This window comes from Hemiscyllium ocellatum, chromosome 35 (assembly GCF_020745735.1).
Source record: "Hemiscyllium ocellatum isolate sHemOce1 chromosome 35, sHemOce1.pat.X.cur, whole genome shotgun sequence".
NCBI classification, from domain to species: domain Eukaryota; kingdom Metazoa; phylum Chordata; class Chondrichthyes; order Orectolobiformes; family Hemiscylliidae; genus Hemiscyllium; species Hemiscyllium ocellatum.
In genome coordinates, this window is record NC_083435.1 from 16,071,238 (window position 1) to 16,091,923 (window position 20,686).

The 20,686-nt window shown below is 48.5% G+C and overlaps 1 protein-coding gene across 1 annotated transcript in view; it reads left to right on the plus strand.

Moving 5' to 3' along the window:
• The window catches only part of LOC132832907 (nuclear factor 7, ovary-like), a 30,600-nt gene extending 11,790 nt beyond the window's left edge, over nucleotides 1-18,810 (plus strand). The window contains exon 5 of the mRNA XM_060851143.1: nucleotides 17,192-18,810. Coding sequence (XP_060707126.1) covers nucleotides 17,192-17,742 — 551 coding nt within the window. The 3' untranslated portion in view covers nucleotides 17,743-18,810. The remainder of the gene's footprint in view (nucleotides 1-17,191) is intronic.
• Nucleotides 18,811-20,686: the final 1,876 nt, after the last annotated feature.

Genomic DNA, 20,686 nt, shown 5'->3' on the forward strand with positions numbered 1-20,686 from the left:
TCCATGACGTTTTAGAGAGGTCCAATTCAATCTGAAGTTTCTTATTCAGTGTAATGTTCTTGGTCAGTTTTCCAAGGGTTCAGAATGTGAGAAGGCACAGGATGGTCCTGCAGGAGGGAGTAGGTACCTGGAAACCTGTTATCACTTCCAGGTGAGGGAAGGATGTAATTTGGAATGTTGGGAATATGGGAATAAATAAGCAATGAGTAGCCACCTGAGCTACAAATCTTCACATGAACCTCGAAAGCAATCTCGCATTTCGAGTCTAAATGAGTCTTTATAAGTGCTTAACTTCCCGAGTTAACCATCGCTGGCTTATCCCCTTCCTAGAAATCTTTTCCCTCACTGAAGTATATCTTTGCTGTGAACCATGTGCTGTTCTTTTAAGCGTCTGCCATTGGTTCTCAAATTTCTTTGCTGCTAAATACCTTCCCCAGTCCACTCCAGCAAGCTCAGCTCTCATTCCTTTGCAATTACCCTTGTTTCAGCTGAGCACAGTTATTTCCCAACCAAGATCCTCCCTTTCAAACTGAATGCTACATTCCTCCATGTTATGGTCATGGTGACTCTGACATCATTTATTAAACCTGCCTCAGTAAACATCACCAGATTCAAAATAGCCAAATACATGGTTAGATTCACAATATTATTATTCCAGGAAACTATGTGCTCATGGCTTCCTCTGCTCATCTCACTGTTTAAATTAACATGTTGATAAAAGTCACTCCGGTTTAATGTCACTTGCACTTTTTATCTCCTGATTATTCTCTGCCCCACCGTGTTGCTACTGTTTGGGGTCTTACAGACCATTTCTGCCAATCTTCTTACTTTATTTCTTACTTTCACTGATGTGGAGTCTATATTCTTCTGATTTCAGATTATTACTTGCTGTTGTATTTACTTCATCCCATATCAACAATGCTACCCCATCGCACTTTCCTTTCTGCTTGTCCGTTTGAAATTTACATTTTCGCTAGATGAAGTATCCCCTCTTGTTTCTTGAAAGTCACAAAGAGGATTGATGAAGGCAAAGCAGTGAATGTGATCTAAATGAACTTCAGTAAGGCAGTTGACAAGGTTCCTCATGATAAGCTGGTTATCAAGGTTAGATCTCATGGAATACTGGGAGAATTAGCCACTTGGATACAGAACTGGCTTGAAGGTAGAAGACAGAGAGTGGTGGTGGAGGGTTTCTTGTCAGACTGGAGGCCTGTGACCAGTGATGGACCACAAGGATCGGGGCTGGGTCCACTCCCTTTCATCACTTCTAAAAATGATTTGAATGTAAACATAGGCGGACAGTTAGCAAGTTTGCAGATGACACGACAGGATCATGATCAGATGGGACCAATGGGCCGAGGAGTATCAGATAGACTTTAATTTAGATAAATGTAAAGTGCTGCACTTTGGAAAGGCAAATCTGAGCAGGACTTACACACTTAATGGTCAGGTCCTGGGGTGTGCTGCTGAACAAAGAGACATTGGAGTGCAGGTTCATAGTTCCTTGAAAGTGAAGTCGCAGATAGATAGGGTAGTGAAGAAATCATCTGGTATGCTTTCCTTTCTTGGTCAGAGCATCGAATATAGGAGTTGGGAGGTTATATTGCAACTGTACAGGATATTGATGAGACCAGTTTTGGAATACTGTGTGCAGTTCTGATCTCCCTCTTATTGGAAGGCTGTTGTGAAACTTGAAAGAGTTCAGAAAAGTTTGACAAGGGTGTTGCCGGGGTTGGAGGATTTGAGCGAGAGGGAGAGGCTGAATAGGCTGGGACTGTTTTCCCTGGAGCGTCAGAGGCTGAGCAGTGACCTTATAGAGGTTTACAAAATTACGAGGGGCATGGATAGGCTAAATCGGCAAAGTCTTTTCCCTGGGGTTGGGGAGTCAAGAGTAGAGTGCACAGGTTTAGGGTGAGAGGGAAAACAGTTAAAATGGACCTAAGGAGAAACGTTTTCATGCAAACGATGGTCCATCTCTGGAATGAGCTGCCAGAGGAAGTGGTGGAGGTTGTCACAATGACAACATTAAAAATGCATCTGGATGGTTATATGAAGAGGATTGATTCAAGAGGGATATGGGTCAAGTGCTGGCAAATGGGAGTAGATTAAGTTATGATATCTTGTCAGCACAGACAAGTCAGACTGAAGTGTCTATTTCCGTACTGTACATCTCTCTGACTCTAAATGAGAGAATCAGTCTGTGAACAGTGATGTCACAGAAACAGCATTGTGATGATGAAAAGTCATCAGGTTTGACGATATCAGTTGTGGTGGAAAAGTTCAGTGACACCGAGGAAACTAATACATTGTTTTGTTCCTAATAGTGATGCAGGAGATTACAAAGAGGTCCTCAATGGTAGTAATATCTAGATTACTCCCATTACCATATACTGATGAGAGTAGGAGTAGTAGGATAATGTGTGGCTAAGGAGCAAGAATTCACATTTTTGGACCAGTGGGACTTTTGTTGGAATAGGCGTGACTTGTAGAAGACAGATGGTTTGCACCTGCATTCCTGCATTGGAGGGGGATCAATATTCTGGCAGGAAGATTTGCTCGTGTGACTTGGGAGACTTTCAACTAGTAAGCAGGGAGGGACTGTATTGATGGGACTCAAACAGCTAGGGAGATAAGAAATAAGGTGCAGTAGATAAAGGGAGGAAATTAAGTACTCAAGGTAGGCATGAGCATAGCAGAGAATGAGGTAAGACTGAGCAATTCAACTGCATTTATTTAATGCAAGAGGCCTGACAGATAAGGCCGATTAACCTCGACCACTTCCTCTGGCAGACCATTCCATACACGCACCACCCTCTGCATAAACAAGTTACCCCTCAGGTTCTTTTTAAATCTTTCCTAACTCACCTTGAATCCGAGCCCTCCAGTTCTGCAGTCACCTACCCTGGGGAAAATACATTAGCTATTCACCCTATCCATGCCCCTCACAGTTTTATAAATCTCTAAAAGGTCGCCCTTCAGCCTGCAATGCTACAGGGAAAAAAGCCCCAACCTATTCAGCCACTCCTTATATCACAGACCCTCCAGTCCCAGTAACCGCGCTGCAAATGCCCTCCACACTCTCAGGCCTCACAACATACTTACCCCATGGTAGGGTGACCAGAGTCACACTCCAGTGTGCCGCACAGCCACAACATGACATCGCAACTCCAATACTCAACGCTCCGACCAATGAAGGCAAGTGTGCCATACTCTCTCTTCACCACCGTGTCTCCCTGCAACTCCACTCCAAAAAACCATGTACCTGCACCCCCAGACCTCCCATTCAATAACACCCTCCAGGCCTAAACCATCAACTGTACTACTCTGGTCTGGTTTGTCCGAACAAAATGTAACATCCATCAAAGTTTTACCTGCACATCCACCAATATCATTTATTGTAACTGTTGCTCCCGATGCGGTCACCTCTACATTGGGGAGTCTGGACACATCATAGCAGAGCGCTTTAGGGAACATTTCTAGGACATCTGCACCAATCAATCCCACCGTCCTGTTGCCCAACATTTCAACTCCCCCTCCCACTCTGCTGAGGACATGCAGGTCCTGGGCCTCCTCCACTGCCGGTCCCTCATCACCTGACGGCTAGAGGAACAATGCCTCATCTTCCACCTCGAAACACCTCAAGCCCTTGGCATGGCCACCCCCACAGCCACTTCCGCCCCTCACAATTCCTCATGCACAACACATGACATCACTTCATCGCTGATGTCACACGCTGAGTGACTTCCACAGCCCCACTGCCATGTTCACCACCACTTCCGCCCCCACCAACACCACTCACCTGCATTCTGCTGACGTGCCCCCCCCACAGATCCCACCGTCACCATCCCTGCCCACCAGAACCCTGAGGGGAACACCACCCCTGCTCATGATTCCACCCCCATTCCCCCTAACACGACACCCTCTCCAATTACAGGCACTGCCCCCACTCCCAGCTCCACACCTTCACCAGGTTCTAGATCCCAGCCCTGCCGAGTTTTCACCATTCCCCCAGTCTCTACCTCATCTGAGGATAAACGATCAGTCCTCAGCAAAGGCCTCACCGTTATCCCCCTCCATCCACGCATCAATGAATTTAATGTACGCCGTGACATCGAACACTTCTTCCGCCGTCTCCGAGCTTACTTTCACAATCAGGATTCCTGCCCACCTTCCAAGGACTCCTTCATCCACCTCCAGCACACTCCATCCACCTGGACACCCCACGCTGGCCTATGACCTGCCCTCAACCACTTCATTTCCAATTTCCGCCGAGACATTAACTGCCTCAACCTATCTACGCCACCCCCCACTCCAACCTCTCAGCCTCACAACGCGCAGCCCTCCACTCCCTTTGCTCCAGTCCCAACCTCACCATCAAAGCAGCAGATAAAGGGAGTGCAGTGGTAGCCTGGCGCACTGACCTTTCCACCACTGAAGCCAGATGCCAACATGAAGACACCTCCTCCTACCGCCCCCTCGACCGTGACCTCACCCCCCCCCATCATCAAACCACATCTCCCAGACCGTACAGAACCTCATCACCTCAGGAGAACTCCCACCCACAGCTTCCAACCTCCTAGTTCGGGAACCCCACACTGCCTGGTTCTATCTCCTTCCCAAGATACACAAGCCTGGTCACCCTGCCCGACCCATTGCCTCAGTATTCTCCAGCCTCACCAAATGCATCTCTACATACCTCGACACTGTCCTATCTCCCCGAGTCCAGGAACGCCCCAAATACATTGAGACACTACCCACCCTCTCCACCTCCTCCAAGACTTCCATTTCCCAGTCCCCAGTGCCTCATCTTCACCATGGATATCCAATCCCCCTACACCTCCATCCACCATGACCTCCAAGTCCTTTGGTTCTTCCTCTCCCGGCGTCCCCTACAGTGCCTTTCCACCAACACTCTCATTCGTTTGGTTGAACTGGTCCTCACCCTCCTTCGAATCCTCCCACTTCCTCCAGACCAAAGGGGGAGCCATGGGCACCTGTATGGGCCCCAGCTATGACTGCCTCTTTGTTGGCTATGTAGAACAGTCCACCTTCTGTAGTTTCACCAACACCACTCCACACCTTTTCCTCCACTACATTGATGACTGCATTGGCGCCACCTCATGCTCCCGTGAGGAGGTTGAGCAATTCATCAACTTCACCAACACATTCCACCCCGATTTTAAATTCACCTGGACCATCTCTGACACCTGCCTTCCCTTCCTGGACCTCTCCATTTCCATTAATGACGACTGACTTGACACTGACATTTGTTACAAACCCACCGACTCTCACAGCTACCTGGATTACATGTCTTCCCACTCTACCTCCTGCAAAAATGCTATCCCATATTCCCAATTTATCCGCCTCCGCCTTATCTGCTCTCAGGAGGATCAGTTCCACCACAGAACACATCAGATGGCCTCCCTTCTTTAGAGACCACAATTTCCCTTCCCACATGGTTAAAGATGCCCTCCAATGCATCTCGTCAACATCCTACCCCTCCACCCTTCAAAAAACCCAACCCCTCCAACTGTAACAAGGACAAAACGCCTCTGGTGCTCACCTTCCACCCTACCAACCTTCGCATAAACCACATCATCCGACGACATGGCCACCACATCCAAACGGAGCCCACCACCAGGGTTTTATTTCCCTCCTGTTAAGACGGATTTCGAGAGTCCCGTCTTTCACGTATTCGTTTAGAAGGAGAGACAGAGACTTTACCATTCGGCTCAGGCAAACGTTTATTACAGAATTTTGACTGGTAGATGATACAACGAATTGTACAGCATGAATTCGTTGGAGAAGGCGTTCTGTCTTCCTCTTCGGATCTGGTGCAGTTATACTTTGCGCTTCCTCGAGTTCCCGGTCAGGTTCCCCTCATTCGGTTCTCCCATTGGTGTGTTCACCTGTCTGTGAAGGGATCAGTGTCTCTATTGGTCGCACCGAGATACCTGTCCAGCTCCTGCTGTGCTGGACAATGGGCAGGCATCCTGGGTTCGGCAGTTTCCGATCTTATAATTCAATAGTCCATTGTTTGGAAGAGTCTCCTCATTGCTATGCATCTGACAGTCCAGGCGTTTTCAATAGTTCTCCATAGTTGAATCAACAGGTATTATCATTTAACATAAGTTCCGATGGAGTTTTACGTCAGCAAAAGACATTAACAAGTACTTTATTGATTAAGTGTTGTATTGGTGCAATTTACACTATCCGATAGTTACCGGTTTCCTTTATTAGCAATGAGTTCTTAATCAGGATGGTCTGAAACTGACTGACATGATCTAATCACTGAGGAATGTGGCCTCAGGCAGGCAGTCCTGCAGTTGCTGGGTTTATCCCACATGGCTGTGGTTTAGCTGTTACCTGACAATGTCTGTTCTAGTAATGGTGCTCCCCTCCCCAGCCCCAATGTAGGTACCCCGATAACGGATTATCCCCAACACTCCCCACCCATTTCTGCTTTCCGCAAAGACTGTTCCATCTGTGATTACCTGGTCAGGTCCACGCCCCCAATAACCCACCACTGCAAATCTGCAGTCCAAAGAACAGCCGAGTGTAAATATGTGTTGTAAGTTGGGAAAGGGAATAGGAATAGCCCGGTACCAGCAGTTAGGTACCTGCTAGTGATCAGAAACCCAGTGAGAACCTGTACTGTGCCCCGGTGGTCCTGTAGATCAGTTTGCTCCAGAGAGCAGCAGTGCTGTCCAATCGTCCGACAGGGATGCAAGCGGCCAGAGATCTCATTGAATGGTCACGAACGTAGGCCACCCGTTCCGATGTCAATGCGCGACTGTGCCTGTCTTAGGTTGTCCCTCGCTCGAGGGATCTTACCCGTCATTGGCTAACCAGTCGTGCTGCATTGAGTAATAGATACCGCCATCCGTTTCACCGCCCCAAGGACAGACGTGGGCAGCTCAGTAGCATGGTCAGTGGCCTCCGAGAGTGGCTGAGGCCAGTCAGGAATACTGGACAGTCCGCAAAGGCCGCTTGCGAGAACAGCAGTGTCTCGATTCCCAGGGCACACAGTACATCTCACCCACCCGCTGTTATGAAAGGATCAATTCACATATCCCCAATTTAAACGGACAAAAATAAATAAGTAGGGGCTCTTTGGACAGGCAGGCTACATTCAGTGTACATGAAGATGAAAAGTTAGTCATGAGTACAACAGGATCAGATGAATTCGAAAGAAAGCCATTGAGAGAGCTGACACGCACCGGAGAGATAGCATCTACTACGCCCGAACCCCGAGCTCATGCAAAGGCGGTAGTAGACCAATGGAGAGACTAACTGGCAGGTCCCCCGTTGCCCGCCCTTAATGCAACCGGCCACAAGCAAAAAACCCCTCCCGACGGCTCATGAATGGGAGCGAGCTTACAGCATGTATTCCATATGCCCTTTTCTGTTCGTAGGAGATCACACACAGGCTGTCGTGTACGCAGAGTTGGTGGCGGCGCCGGCTTCTGGTGAAGCTCAGCGTCTGGGGGTTCGGTTGAAAAGTAATGATACCATATTACCTTTAAGCCAGCGAGATTGGGCTGTATGAATGCAGTGAAAAGGAGTCCCCGCATCACCAGGGTGATATCTGGCGGGGACAGTGAAGAACCATCTGACTATTATGGGAAATAAAGTATTTTGTTGAATAACATAATATAAGGAGAGGTGATAGGGGTCTTTGGGGGTGGTAAGTCTGGGAGGCCGGAATGGACGGGAGTCAGTCCTCAAATTCTCCAGTCAATACTTCTGGACATGAGGTCTGTGCTCATGTGGAATGTCAAATGCAACCAGTAAGAGTGCACTCAACCATTTGTGTGAGAGGAATGGAGAGAGTAGATATAAAAAAGACAATGGTGAAAATAATGAAGGTAGTCTGAAACCCTTAACCTTTCTTATGAGTTGCGGACCTGTACGTGGCAGTATTTCAATGAAAAATATCCACCAAAAGGAGTCACATAAAAATAGAGTGAACTCTGTGTGAGTTAGAAGGAGTGGCTTCATGTAAGGGAAAGGGTACAACCTTGCACAAAGGAAGCCAGAGGAATTTGTGATCTCCAATCAGAGGAAAAGGCCCCCGACCACGGGCTGCCACAAAAGGCAATCGAGGCAGGGGTAAACAGATCATACAGTAAGTGTTGCGTGTTTGCCGAATTATGAAGAGTCAGAAGAAAAAATGTAAAAACGCAACCACGCCACTGGTTCAGTGTCGGGGAGGTAATTGCAGGGGAGCAGGCACGCAAAAGATACCAAGTAGCAGTATTCCTTAATCTGAAAAAGTTAAAATCAAACGTGCGCAGACTGCTGAAGACACTTAGCAGGATAACCCGCGCCCAATTGAGCATCAGCACTACACGGGGCAGATTAAAGTCGGGATAATGATAAAAATGCAAGATAGTACGAGTTGCAGTTATGACCCGGTACGAATGTGAACTAGCAGCTGCAGGAGCACAAACGTCTGCATGCATGTTAAATACGCAATGTTGAAGAGTAAAAAATATTCGGCCAAGAGTTTTGTCGAAAAAATAGGGTAACTCCCTCGAGAGGGAAGTGGGATTGGTAATAGTGAGAAGGGAACCACAGTAGACTGCATAGGGGAAGGCAAACGGTACGCTTTGATAATGCGCGGTAAGGGGCACAAGTAGTTTTGATTTGCACCCCGGGGAACTGCCCGTGCTCGGGGCGCACAACCAATGGGGTTGTCGTAGGACAATCGTTTGATGAGCCACCCATGGAGACCGTTTAGGATAAGGGTCATTAATGTGGAAATGATGAGGATCCCCATCAACTCTGTGGCAACAGGACAGTAGAGCAGGTAAATTTTCACCGTGTGGTTAGGGAAGACACAGCGCAGGAGATCCCCCTAACCTCTCAGGGCACGCAGCATAAGCCTCAAGGCAGCCGGGACCCCCTTTAGCAGGCAGGGGGGGATTGTCGCCCCCAGACACTTGGGTATGATATTGGAGCGAACCGCGACTGTGATTCAGAAAGTATGGGTAACATCAGAAAAAGGCGCCTACACAAGGGATAAAGACAAATGTAGACAAAAAGGAGGTTGAATCACCAACTAAAGGGCACAATCCTATCCTGATGGCTATTTGCCCGCTCGCAGCGGAGTCCATGATAAACAAGGTGCATCTCTTAAGATAAGGCTGAATGAAGAGTTTAGACAGCGAAATAAAGTACAAGAAGAGCAAAGATATCAGTGAAATGGACCCATGTCGGGCCGTGTCAAGGTGGGGCTGCATGTTCCCATCTCCGTCTGCACCTCCCCGCGAGGTCCCGTCTCATCGAGTGATTTTAGGGATATATTAGGTTGTGCTGACATGGAGCAATGAGAGAAGTGGTGCGTGTAGTGGCCTATGTGTTTCCAGCCAGCTCAGTATAAGATATGATGATGATGATGATTATGGAGAGGGGGCCTTCCTCACCGGGACCCTGATGAGTAAAGCAAAACTCTGGGCAATTAGGAGATTTGCGGTGGAACAAAGTTGGATTGTTTGCCTGAGGGGGTTTGTTTCCCTGAATGAGGTACAGAACGAGAGGTGCAAGTACAATCCTTGTATATGCAAGAACCTATTTGTGTGAGGGGCCGTGTACACTAGCCAAAAGAGTGTGTGCAGGTGCTGCAGGCATATTGGAAAGGAGATAGGGAGAGAGAGAGAGAGAATCTCAAAAGGCTGGTCAGACAGGTCAGGACAGAAATTGGCTGTGTAGCAGTTTCCTCCGTTTAATACATGAGGATTTGATCAGTTTGAGGGAAGTAACAGCCCTTAAAAGATACCCCGGGAAAAGAATTATAAGGGAACCTGGTGACCCTGCCGCTGTCAGCGCAAACCTGCGCCTTGCAAAAGATATGAACAGATGAATTGGAGAGTACTACTCGCAGTTGAAGAGAGTGAAGGATTTGGGCAGGGGCTGAGCATTGACCCCTGTGGGAGGCGATTGTATGTATAATGCCTTCAAGCAAAAGGCGACGGCAAAGTGCTGCCGATACTGTAGGTGCGGTGGAGGACAAAAGAGAGCGTTGGCCAGGAGTGTAACAGAGAAAAATGATAGGCAGGCGTGAGCGCCCGCAGTGCAACAGAGGGGTCGGGAACCTTCAAGTTTGCAGTGGCCGTGGCCCCATTTATTCTTTGGAGATGACGTGACGAAACCTGGTAGCAAACCTCAGGGAGAATAAGAATTGGGAAAGTCCTGGTAGCAAACCTCAGGGAGCATGAGACTGGGGAAATAGTGTTTTGGAGACGACGTGACGAACCCTGGTAGGAAACCTCAGGGAGCATAAGACTTTGGAAAGAAGATGGGGCGCAGAGCACGGCAGTAGAAGCATAGTGAGTGAAATGCCCTAATGGAGAGATGAGGCCAGAAGATGAGTTACTGTGTCCTGGTAGAAAACCTCAGGGAGCTTAAAACCTTAAAAAGAGATGGAGCGTAGGGATCAGCGGATCCTCAATTCAGTGAGAACCAGGTGAATTCAATGCAGGCTGAGTGAAAGACAGAACTAAGACGACCTCAGATCTGGCGGTGAACATAAAGTATGTGGGTTTGGGAGAAATGATGAAGGGGCGTGCCTATGGCTTGAGGAATGGGGAGCGGGGGTGTAGGATAGGGCAGTACAATCGGTAAGAGGAGTCTGTATGAGATTTCAATGGGAAGATTTGGTACTGAGTGGCAGTTACAGGTTGCATGTTCAAATCATTAGAGAATGTAGCTTCAGACAGGTAGACTGGCTGGCAGCTTCACCCCGCATGGCTGCCAATACCCATTCAGGGACTGGAAATGGCAGTGTCTGTTGCAGCAATAGCTCAACCCTCCGTAGCCTCAAACTTTAGGAGGAGGACAAGTAATAGTACGAAATGAGTGCGCATATACTCGTAAAAAATGAAAGGCTGCGCAAGTGATTGTAATGAAAGTACATTTTCTAGTCGTTGTGTCACACGATCAGCGGCTGAGTCCTCGTCGGTGATATTCCCTTCTATGAGCTTGACCACAGGGGCTTGTAGGGTCGGCCCTTCGTAAGATGGTGTAATCGGGGCAATTGGCGCAGTGTGTGTCGTGGCCGGGGCCATGGGGGATACAGGGGGACCAGATGGCCCTGATTGGGGACAACTGTAAGGGGCGGAGGACTGAGCTTGTGCACCTCGGCGTGGGCTGTTTGTAGAACAGAGGGTGTGTGGTGGGGAAGGGGGTAAAATGGGGTCTGGTTGAGAACTCACTCGGGGTCATACTCCTGGAGGGGGTCGTGCTCGCTCTGACTCGGTGTGTCGTCGGGCGGGGCTGGCAAATGGGTCTGAAACCTTATCAGGAGCTCCCGTAGGTAGACAGATTAGTCATCTGCCTTAGCAGAAGGCTTTGATAGATTAAATGAGCCCCCATAATACTTTAGCGTAAGAAAAATCTGTGGACTTGGGAGAAAAGATAAAAATGGGTGCGTGAGAAAGGGCATTAAAAATTGGAGGGCATAGACGGAAAGATGAATAAGTGCCCCCCTCTCGTTTTTACAATCTGTGAACATGAGGGGAAAAAGATGGCTTAAGCACCCATGTCGGCGGACAAAAAGATGAGTGACTGGTCGCGAGGAAGAGAGATGAATGAGCTGGGCCAAGCACTTTACTGTGTGCTGAGTTGCAGGTCCTGGTTGGAGGCCTGAGACCTGTGACCAGTGGGAGAAAAAGAGAGAGAGGCAAAAATAAGTGAGCTGGGGGATATTTGGGCATTAAGACGGCCAAACATTGGTTATACAAAACATTGTAAAAAAGGGCGAGTAGTGGTGGCCAGTGTGCCACAGTATGGCAATACGGCAATGCGCATGTTGTTGGTCGGTACATTGTATTTAAAAGTAAAAAGGTACAACCTGTCAAACAAGATGTAGTTAGAGGCATGATTCATATCATCATCACAATAATTGAAGAAGACCTTTTCATCGGGCAATCCCATGGACCAGGGCAATGACACTTGAGAGACCCATCGGTGTAGTGGTGGCGTAGCAGTTGACTTGTTAGGGTCGTAGAACCCCCGAAGGTGAGCAGCCCCTTCCAGACCGAGCAATCCTGCCAAGAGTGAGCATTCGTGCCAAAAGTGAACGGGCCCCGCCCAAACTGAGCTTTCGCGCCAAAAGTAAGAAAACCCGCCAAAACCAAGCAGACCCGCCAAAAACTAAGGTGACCCGCCTAAAGAAGGGTGACCCGCCAAAACTAGGGTGACCCCGGGATTTATCGTCTTAGGACGGCACAACCGTAGTGGTCTGAAAATTAAAAGCTCCACCATCCCTTCCTGCGTCCCCTCCCTATATCCAACTATTGCTTTCCAAGTGAAAGAGTAATTAAAAGTGATAGTGGGGCAGTACACAATGTTGGGGAGGACAGAAGGCATTAACCCTAAAACCAAGGCAAGATTATGGAGAAAAAATCCCAGACCGTTAAGTTAACAATCCCAAACCGCTAAGTGCAGAGAACAAAACTCACGTACTCAGACACCAGTAAAACTGCTTTTTGGCTGCTGGGCGGCTTCCCACGGTCCCTCTCTGTCGCTCAGGCTGTCGGTGCCGGTCCGCTGTACACCGAGGTCTCGCTGTCGAAGCGGTCCAGCAGGACCAGACCTGGGAGGAAACGTTTGCTGCGACACCTCCGTTCGCCACGTCCGTTAAAAATCACTGCACTCACTCACTCACTCCCTCTCTCACTGGGCCGGCCCCACACTGGTTTTCACCCACATACATGCCAAGCCACGCATACTGTCGGTGTGTCCGTACCCTCGTCTCAGTCTGTCGCAGTCCCTCATCCCCAGTTTTAGTTACATGTTTCGAGGCATTACATCCTCGGCGGTCCGAAATCAAGTCCCCCATGTCGGATCCCCCTGATGGGTTCCGCTTTAAAAACAGAGCATCTTTCAAAGCCTGACCTTCGCGTGGCAGACCTCTGCTCTTAACAACCGGTCTAAGGCAGACACCTGTGCGGATAACCCTGTTCAGAAGATGAGATCCGACCTCTGTCACCTCTAGGTTTGATGAATGCTAGCAGCAAGTGTGTCTATCGATAGTCGTCAGTGTGAAAGTGCTTCGTAAAATGGATCCAAATAGTCAAGTGCGGTCAGCGCTGTATTAGCTAATTTCAGAAACACGTCCAGGCTCCGAAAGCCACGCGAAAACTCAACTCAAAAAACGCGTCCAGGATCCGAAATCCACGCGAAAACTCAATTCCAAAAAGCGCGTCCAGGCTCCGAAAGCCACGCGAAAACTTTAACTCAAAAAACGCGTCCAGGATCCGAAATCCACGCGAAAAGTTTAACTCAAAAAAAAACAGTCCGTCGGAGCACCTTGTTACCTCCGAAAGTTAGGCCGTCGGAGCACCTTGTTACCTCCGAAAGTTGGGCTGTCGGAGCACCTTGTTACCTCCGAAAGTTGGGCCGTCGGAGCACCTTGTTACCTCCGAAAACTGCCCGCCGGAGCACCCTGTTACCTCCGGGAAAAACACACTTCAAAAACACCACGTGGAAAAAGAAAAAGTTGAAACACTCTTACCAGCCAAAACTCTGCAATGCTGACGCCGAATTGAATGAATTTTGGGTTGGTGAGGGTCAGAGAGCCGACAAGAACTAACTGTAAGGTTTAACTACTGGAAGCCTTCGATGTAACAGGCGCTTCCTCACCTTAGAAGATTTCGGCCGAAGGTTGTCTGCTCCCTGATCCGCCAACGTTGCCAACTTGTTGCTGTCTCTTTCCTTTCCCACGTTCAGGCTCGCCAGCTGTTAAGACGGATTTCGAGAGTCCCGTCTTTCGCGTATTCATTTAGAAGGAGAGACAGAGACTTTACCATTCGGCTCAGGCAAACGTTTATTACAGAATTTTGACTGGTAGATGATACAACGAATTGTACAGCATGAATTCGTTGGAGAAGGCGTTCTGTCTTCCTCTTCGGATCTGGTGCAGTTATACTTCGCGCTTCCTCGAGTTCCTGGTCAGGTTCCCCTCATTCGGTTCTCCCATTGGTCTGTTCACCTGTCTGTGAAGGGATCAGTGTCTCTATTGGTCGCACTGAGATACCTGTCCAGCTCCTGCTGTGCTGGACAATGGGCAGGCATCCTGGGTTCGGCAGTTTCCGATCTTATAATTCAATAGTCCATTGTTTGGAAGAGTCTCCTCATTGCTATGCATCTGACAGTCCAGGCGTTTTCAATAGTTCTCCATAGTTGAATCAACAGGTATTATCATTTAACATAAGTTCCGATGGAGTTTTACGTCAGCAAAAGACATTAACAAGTACTTTATCGATTAAGTGTTGTATTGGTGCAATTTACACTATCCGATAGTTACCGGTTTCCTTTATTAGCAATGAGTTCTTAATCAGGATGGTCTGAAACTGACTGACATGATCTAATCACTGAGGAATGTGGCCTCAGGCAGGCAGTCCTGCAGTTGCTGGGTTTATCCCACATGGCTGTGGTTTAGCTGTTACCTGACAATGTCTGTTCTAGTAATGGTGCTCCCCTCCCTAGCCCCAATGTAGGTACCCCGATAACGGATTATCCCCAACACTCCCCACCCATTTCTGCTTTCCGCAAAGACTGTTCCATCTGTGATTACCTGGTCAGGTCCACGCCCCCAATAACCCACCCTCCCTTCCTGGCATCCTCATCTGCCTCTGCAGGAATTGCAAAACCTGTGCCCTCACCTCCATCCAAGGCCCCAAAGGAACCATCCACATCTATCAAAGGTCTACCTGCATATCCAGCAATATCATTTATTGTATCCATTGCTCCCGATGTGGTATCCTCCACTCTGGGGAGACTGGACGCCTCTGAGCAAAGTACTTTAGGGAACATCTCCAGGACACGAGCACCAATCAACCCCACCGCCATGTGACCCAACATTTCAACTTCCCCTCCCAGCCTGCTGAGGACATACAGGTCCTGGGCCTCCTCTGCCGCCGCTCCCTCACCACCCGACGCCTGGAGCAAGAATGCCTCATCTTCTGTGTCGGAACACTCCAATGAGGAAATTAGTGAAATCCACCAATTTGGATTTCACCAGTTTCCTCATTTCCCCTTCTCCCACCTCACCCCAGCTCCAACCTTCCGCTTAGCACCGTCCCCATGACCTGTCCTACCTGCCTATCTTCCTTTCCACCGATCCACTCCACCCTCCTCTCTGACATATCACCTTCATCCCCACCCCCACTCACGCTTTGTACACTTTGCTACCTTCCCCCACCCTCCTCTCTGACCTATCACCTCCATCCCCACCCCCATTCACCTGTTGTACACTATGCAACTTTCTCCCCACCCCCATCCCCCTCTCATTTATCTCTTCACTCTGCAGGCACCCTGCCTCTATTCCTGATGAAGGGCTTTTGACCGAAACGTCGATTTTCCTGCTCCTCGGATGCTGCTAGATCTGCTGTGCTTTTCCAGCACCACCCTAATCTAGACTCTGGTTTCCTGCATCTGCAGTCCTTGTTTTTACTCGACCATCTTCCTTTTGAAGACTCCCTTTCCCCTTTGAGCTAAAGGGGACAGTGAACCTGTATTTCTCTCCTCCAGCTCAGCCATCCCTTCCTCCTAACTCTCACCTCCCTTTCTCTCTTCCCCTCACTCACTGCATCTCAATCCCGCAACCCTTCCACTCACTCTCCTGATCTCCAAACCTCTAATGTCCACTTATTTTGCAGACCTCCTGTTGTCACCCTCCCATTCTATACTGTCACTCACTCTCTCCTACCCCATCCCAAACATTCACCTCCCCTCAAAAAACCTCCATACCCTCTCCCATATCCTTATTCAGCTTCCAATCATTCCCTCCTCCATCACTTACTCCATGTCTTCACACTTTCATTCCCTCTCCTGAGATTAAAAACCTTCTCTCATTTCCTCCCATTCTCCATGATGCTCCCCTTCCCCTTCATTAAACCCTCCCCTACAAATGCAACCCCACTCTCCCCTCCCTCAGTCTCCCCACTGCCTTGCTGCCCATCTCTCCTGCCTCCCCTCACTGTCCCCCTTCCCACCCATTCACATCACTTCGCTCTCCTCTTTCCCTTGCATTCCCCCACCTTCCACTTCTATCCCCACCTGTCCCAATCTTCTCCATTCCTCCATGTGCTCCCTTCCTCTTGTTATCACACTCCTCATGCTCACTTTCCCAGCATACTCCTCTCCTCTCATTCATCCCTTTCTCTCACTTTCCCTTCCCCCATTTTGTCACGTGCACTCTCCAACTAACCCTTTCCATCTTAATTTATCTCTTCCTCCTGAACCCAACCATCTCCCCTTCCAGTCCATGCCCCATCCCTCTCTCTCTCTCTCTCATTCTGTCCTCTCCCTCACGCTGCCTTCCCCCACTCTGTCCATACCGTGCAGTCTGACTAACCCCTTCAATCTCCCCCACCTCTCCCATACCCCTCACTCTGCTCATCACACTCCCCTCCCCCTCCTGGCCCCCACCATCTGACACTCCCCTATGCTGTCCAATACCCCCTTGCTCTCCCCTCACTCTCCTTCCCCATCCCTGAGTGCTTCATCTCCCTCGACGTCTGCCACACTCTCTGCCCCTCGCTTTCCCCTCACCGTCTGTTTCAGTTTACCCTCTCCACCACACTCCCCGTTGCCCCTACCATCACACTTTCCCCATCTTCTCCCCGCTCCTCCTGGTCCCCGGATGACCTCATCCCGAGAGATACCCCTTCCCATTGCTCTCACCTGAGCACTGAACCCTCCGATTGCTCATCCCCCTCTGAGCTCCCCCTCATTCTCTACACCTCTCTCTCTCATACCACCTCTTCACTCTCCTCTCCTCTCACTCCCACAGCTCCTCACTTTCCACCCTCTATCCCACATCTCCTCGCTCTCCCCCTATTTTTAACCTTGCCCTCCATCCTGCGATAGGGTTACATTAAGGGTTCTGTTCTTCCGGTGCACTTCATTTCCCCACCCACTCTCCTCCAAATGAGCCCTCTCACCTCCCCTCGCTTACTCCTCCCTCCCCAGCCCTCTGCTTCACCCATCCTTCCTCCTCATCCCTCCACTCTCATCACTCACTTCACTCTCCCTCACTCACTCCTCTTCCCCTGTCCCTCCCCTCCATCAACTCACCTTTTCTAGACTCGCTCCATCTCCCTTTCACTCCCACACCCTCTATCTCTTCGCCCCTCACTACCTGCTCACTCTCTCTGACAGTGTTATTTGATCTCTCCCCCAGCTCCAGCCTCTCTGACTCTGGATCCGAACACAGCGCATCCCCAGCTCATCCTGTCTGAGGACCGGACCAGTGTGAGACTCGGAGACAAACGGCAGCCGCTCCCTGACTCCCCGGAGAGATTTGATTACTGGGAATATGTCCAGGGATCAGAGGGATTCACATCAGGGAGACATTACTGGGAGGTGGAGGTGGTGGAGAAGACTGAGTGGGGTCTGGGAGTGGCCCGAGAGTCTGTGGAAAGGAAAGGTGGCACCATCCCGAGCCCGGAGACTGGATTCTGGACTGTGTGGCTGGATCCCGGATGGGGTTATTTTGCCGCCACCTTCCCCTCTGAGACCCCCCTCTCCCCGAGTGTGAATCCCCGGAAGATCAGGGTTTTCCTGGACTATGAGGGTGGACAGGTGTCATTTCACAATGCGGATACCATGTCCCATCTCCACACTTTCACCCACACTTTCACTGAGAGGATCTTTCCCATCTTCTTTCCGGGATGGAATGACGATGGGAAAAACTCCGCCCCGCTGACAATCTGCGGGATTAAAGGGCACTGACAGATCCATCCCATAATTTCACCCCGTCCCCCTGCCTCCTGCCAGCTGTAAACTGATGGGGGTCGGTCTCAGTCTGGGGGAGAGAAGGAGGGGGAGAGAAGAAACAAATAGAAGCTCAATTGTAGAGAGAGACTGACTGGGTAGAATGAGCTGTGAGCTGCAGGAACCCGGGGACCTTCCTGCCTATAATGTTGCTCCACAGGCGGGAGGTGGCGCTACATGACGGTGTTGGAGATGAATCAGTCAGTGGGTCTCAGACTGGGCTCAGGGGAGTCTTTCCAGGGGGGACACCATATCATTTCACTGCAGCGTCAGTGGGGTCTTTCCAGGGGGACACCAAATCATTTCACTGCAGGGTCAGTGGAGTCTTTCCAGGGGGGACACCAAATCATTTCACTGCAGGGTCAGTGGGGTCTTTCCAGGGGGGACACCAAATCATTTCACTGCAGGGTCAGTGGAGCCTTTCTGGGGGAACTGGGCCCAGTCAAAATAAAAACATCAGACTGATCTTGTTTAGACTTCCACCATGTGTCAGTAATGTGTATCTCACACATAATTTGATAACATTGAGAAACTGGTCTTGTTTTGCTCAGGTCTGTAACCATTGCCCAGAATGTTAACTGCTCTTTCGTAAAATTGGAACATTTGAAAACGCCAGATTTGAAAGTGATGGGTGATTTGATTATTTCTGTCATGATCAGATCATATTTAACCTTGATTGAAACCGTTCAGTTGGTGCAAACTGCAATGTAGGTGGAGTCAGTTATCAGTTCTCCCTGAGTTATTGCTCTCTCATCTCATTTACTGTGAAATAATCCTTAAGTCACACCAACGGAAATGTCTGTTTGATAAAACTCTCGCACTCTACTATGCACAGAACCTATTCAGCCTTTTGATGTCTATGTTTATGTAATTATCATTTATATAGGAGTGCAGTATCAAATTTGTTTGTTCTTCAATCAAATCAATATCTGCATTCTCTGCAGTGAAAGCAAGGCTTCTAAAAAAATGACTTCATCAATAAATCCAAGAGAGTTGTCATTTTATTTGAAAATTTCTCCAGGATATGTATTCTTAAAGCTCATATTCCAACTTCATCTGGATTATTTCAAAATTCACTGTTTTGAGTCAGTGGAGTGTTAGTTACCGGGAAAATGATCCCACGGTTGCTCTGGACCTTCAGTTATTGCTCCCTTCGGTAAGGTCTTAGAGTCAGAGATTGATAGAGTCCTACAGCACAGAGAATAGGCCCTTCGGCCCAAACTAGTCCATGCCAACCAAAAGGTCTATCCACACTAACCTCATTTCCTTTCACTTGCCCCATATCCTTCTAAACATTTCCTGTCCATGTATTTCTCCAAACTTCCTTGAAATGTTGTTAATGTGCCCATCACAACCACTTCAGCTGGCAGCTTATTCCGTATGCAATCCACCATCTGTGTAAAATCATTGCCCATTTTATTCTTTCCCCTCTCAGTGGAAACTGATGTCCTCTCTTCCTTGATTCTGCAACCCTGTGTTAAAGACTGAGTGCATTCACCCTATCCATACCTCCCATGAACTTATTCACTTCTCCAAGTATCTCTGCTCAGTCTCTTCCACTCGAAAGTAAAATGTCCTCGCTTGTCCAACCTTTCCCTATAACTCAGGCGCTTTAGTCCAGGTAACATCCTTGTAAAATTCTTCTGCACACTTTCCAGTTTAATAACATCATTCCGACAAAACTGAAGCCAATACCCCAAGTGCAACCTCATCAATGTCCTGTACAATTGCAACATGACTTCCCAACCTCTGTACTCAGTGCCCTGACTGATGAAGGCCGGTGTGCCAAAAGCCTTCTTCATTGTCCTGCCCACCTGTGACTCCACCTTCAGAGAACCATGTAACTGAACTCCAAGTCCCTCTGTTCTGCTACATTCCTTAAGACCCTAACATTCATCATGAAATGCCCACCTTGATTTGACTTTCCAATACACAGGACCTCAGACTTATCTATATTAAACTCCATTTGCCATTTCTCAGTCCACTTCCCCAGCTGATCAAGGTGGTGGTGCAATTTCTGAGAAGCTTTCTGATTGTCGACAATACCGCCTATTTTAATGTTATCTGCACGTTATCATGTGGGGGCCAGTGGGAACGTCCACATGTTTCAGATCGTGAAGCTGTAAAGGCACATGGATAGGGTATTCAGCTGGTCCAAGTCCAATCCCTTTTCCCCTCCTGCCCTCCAATATTGTTTTTACAGTCAAACTTTTATTCAATTTTGTAATATTGTAAGTGTTTCAGTTTCTCAAAATAAAGCGTAAACGCAAAGCCGCCGCAAAAGATCAGTGAGATTAACCTCGGTGATGGGAAATTTTATGGATAATGTTCAATACAGTTCAGCAATTCTGGATAATTGAGGAAAGCCAGTGTGAGTTTAGTCAAAGCAAGTCATGTTTAACTGAATTGGTTGAGCTTTCAACTGCAGACACAATTGGAATTCAGAGGGAATTTGATTCTGGAATTGAAAATGCTGTTGAGAACTTGTCACATAAAAGATTTCGAAGTATAATTGAAGTCCGTGAAATGAAATGCCAGTAATAACGTGATGATGAATTTGATTGGGTGACAGGGAATGAGGTTTTTTGAGCTGAGGGTAGTTTTAAAGCAATATTCTGTATCGGTCTCTTCCAGGATCACTGGAACTCAGCAGGTCTGGCAGCATCTGTGCACAGAAAGCAGTTTCTGCATCAATTTGTGGTTGTTTTTTCAGATTTCCAGCATTTGCAATTCTTTGTTTGTTGAACACTAGGTGTGCTACAAACTTCAATTTTCACTATCAAGGTGTGCCACAGAAACAGACATTGCTGGTGAGAATCAGCAATCTGGCAGCGTGAGTGAAGAGAAAGAAGAGACAACATTTTAGGTCCAGTGACACTACTCTAGTTTCTCAAGCATTTTC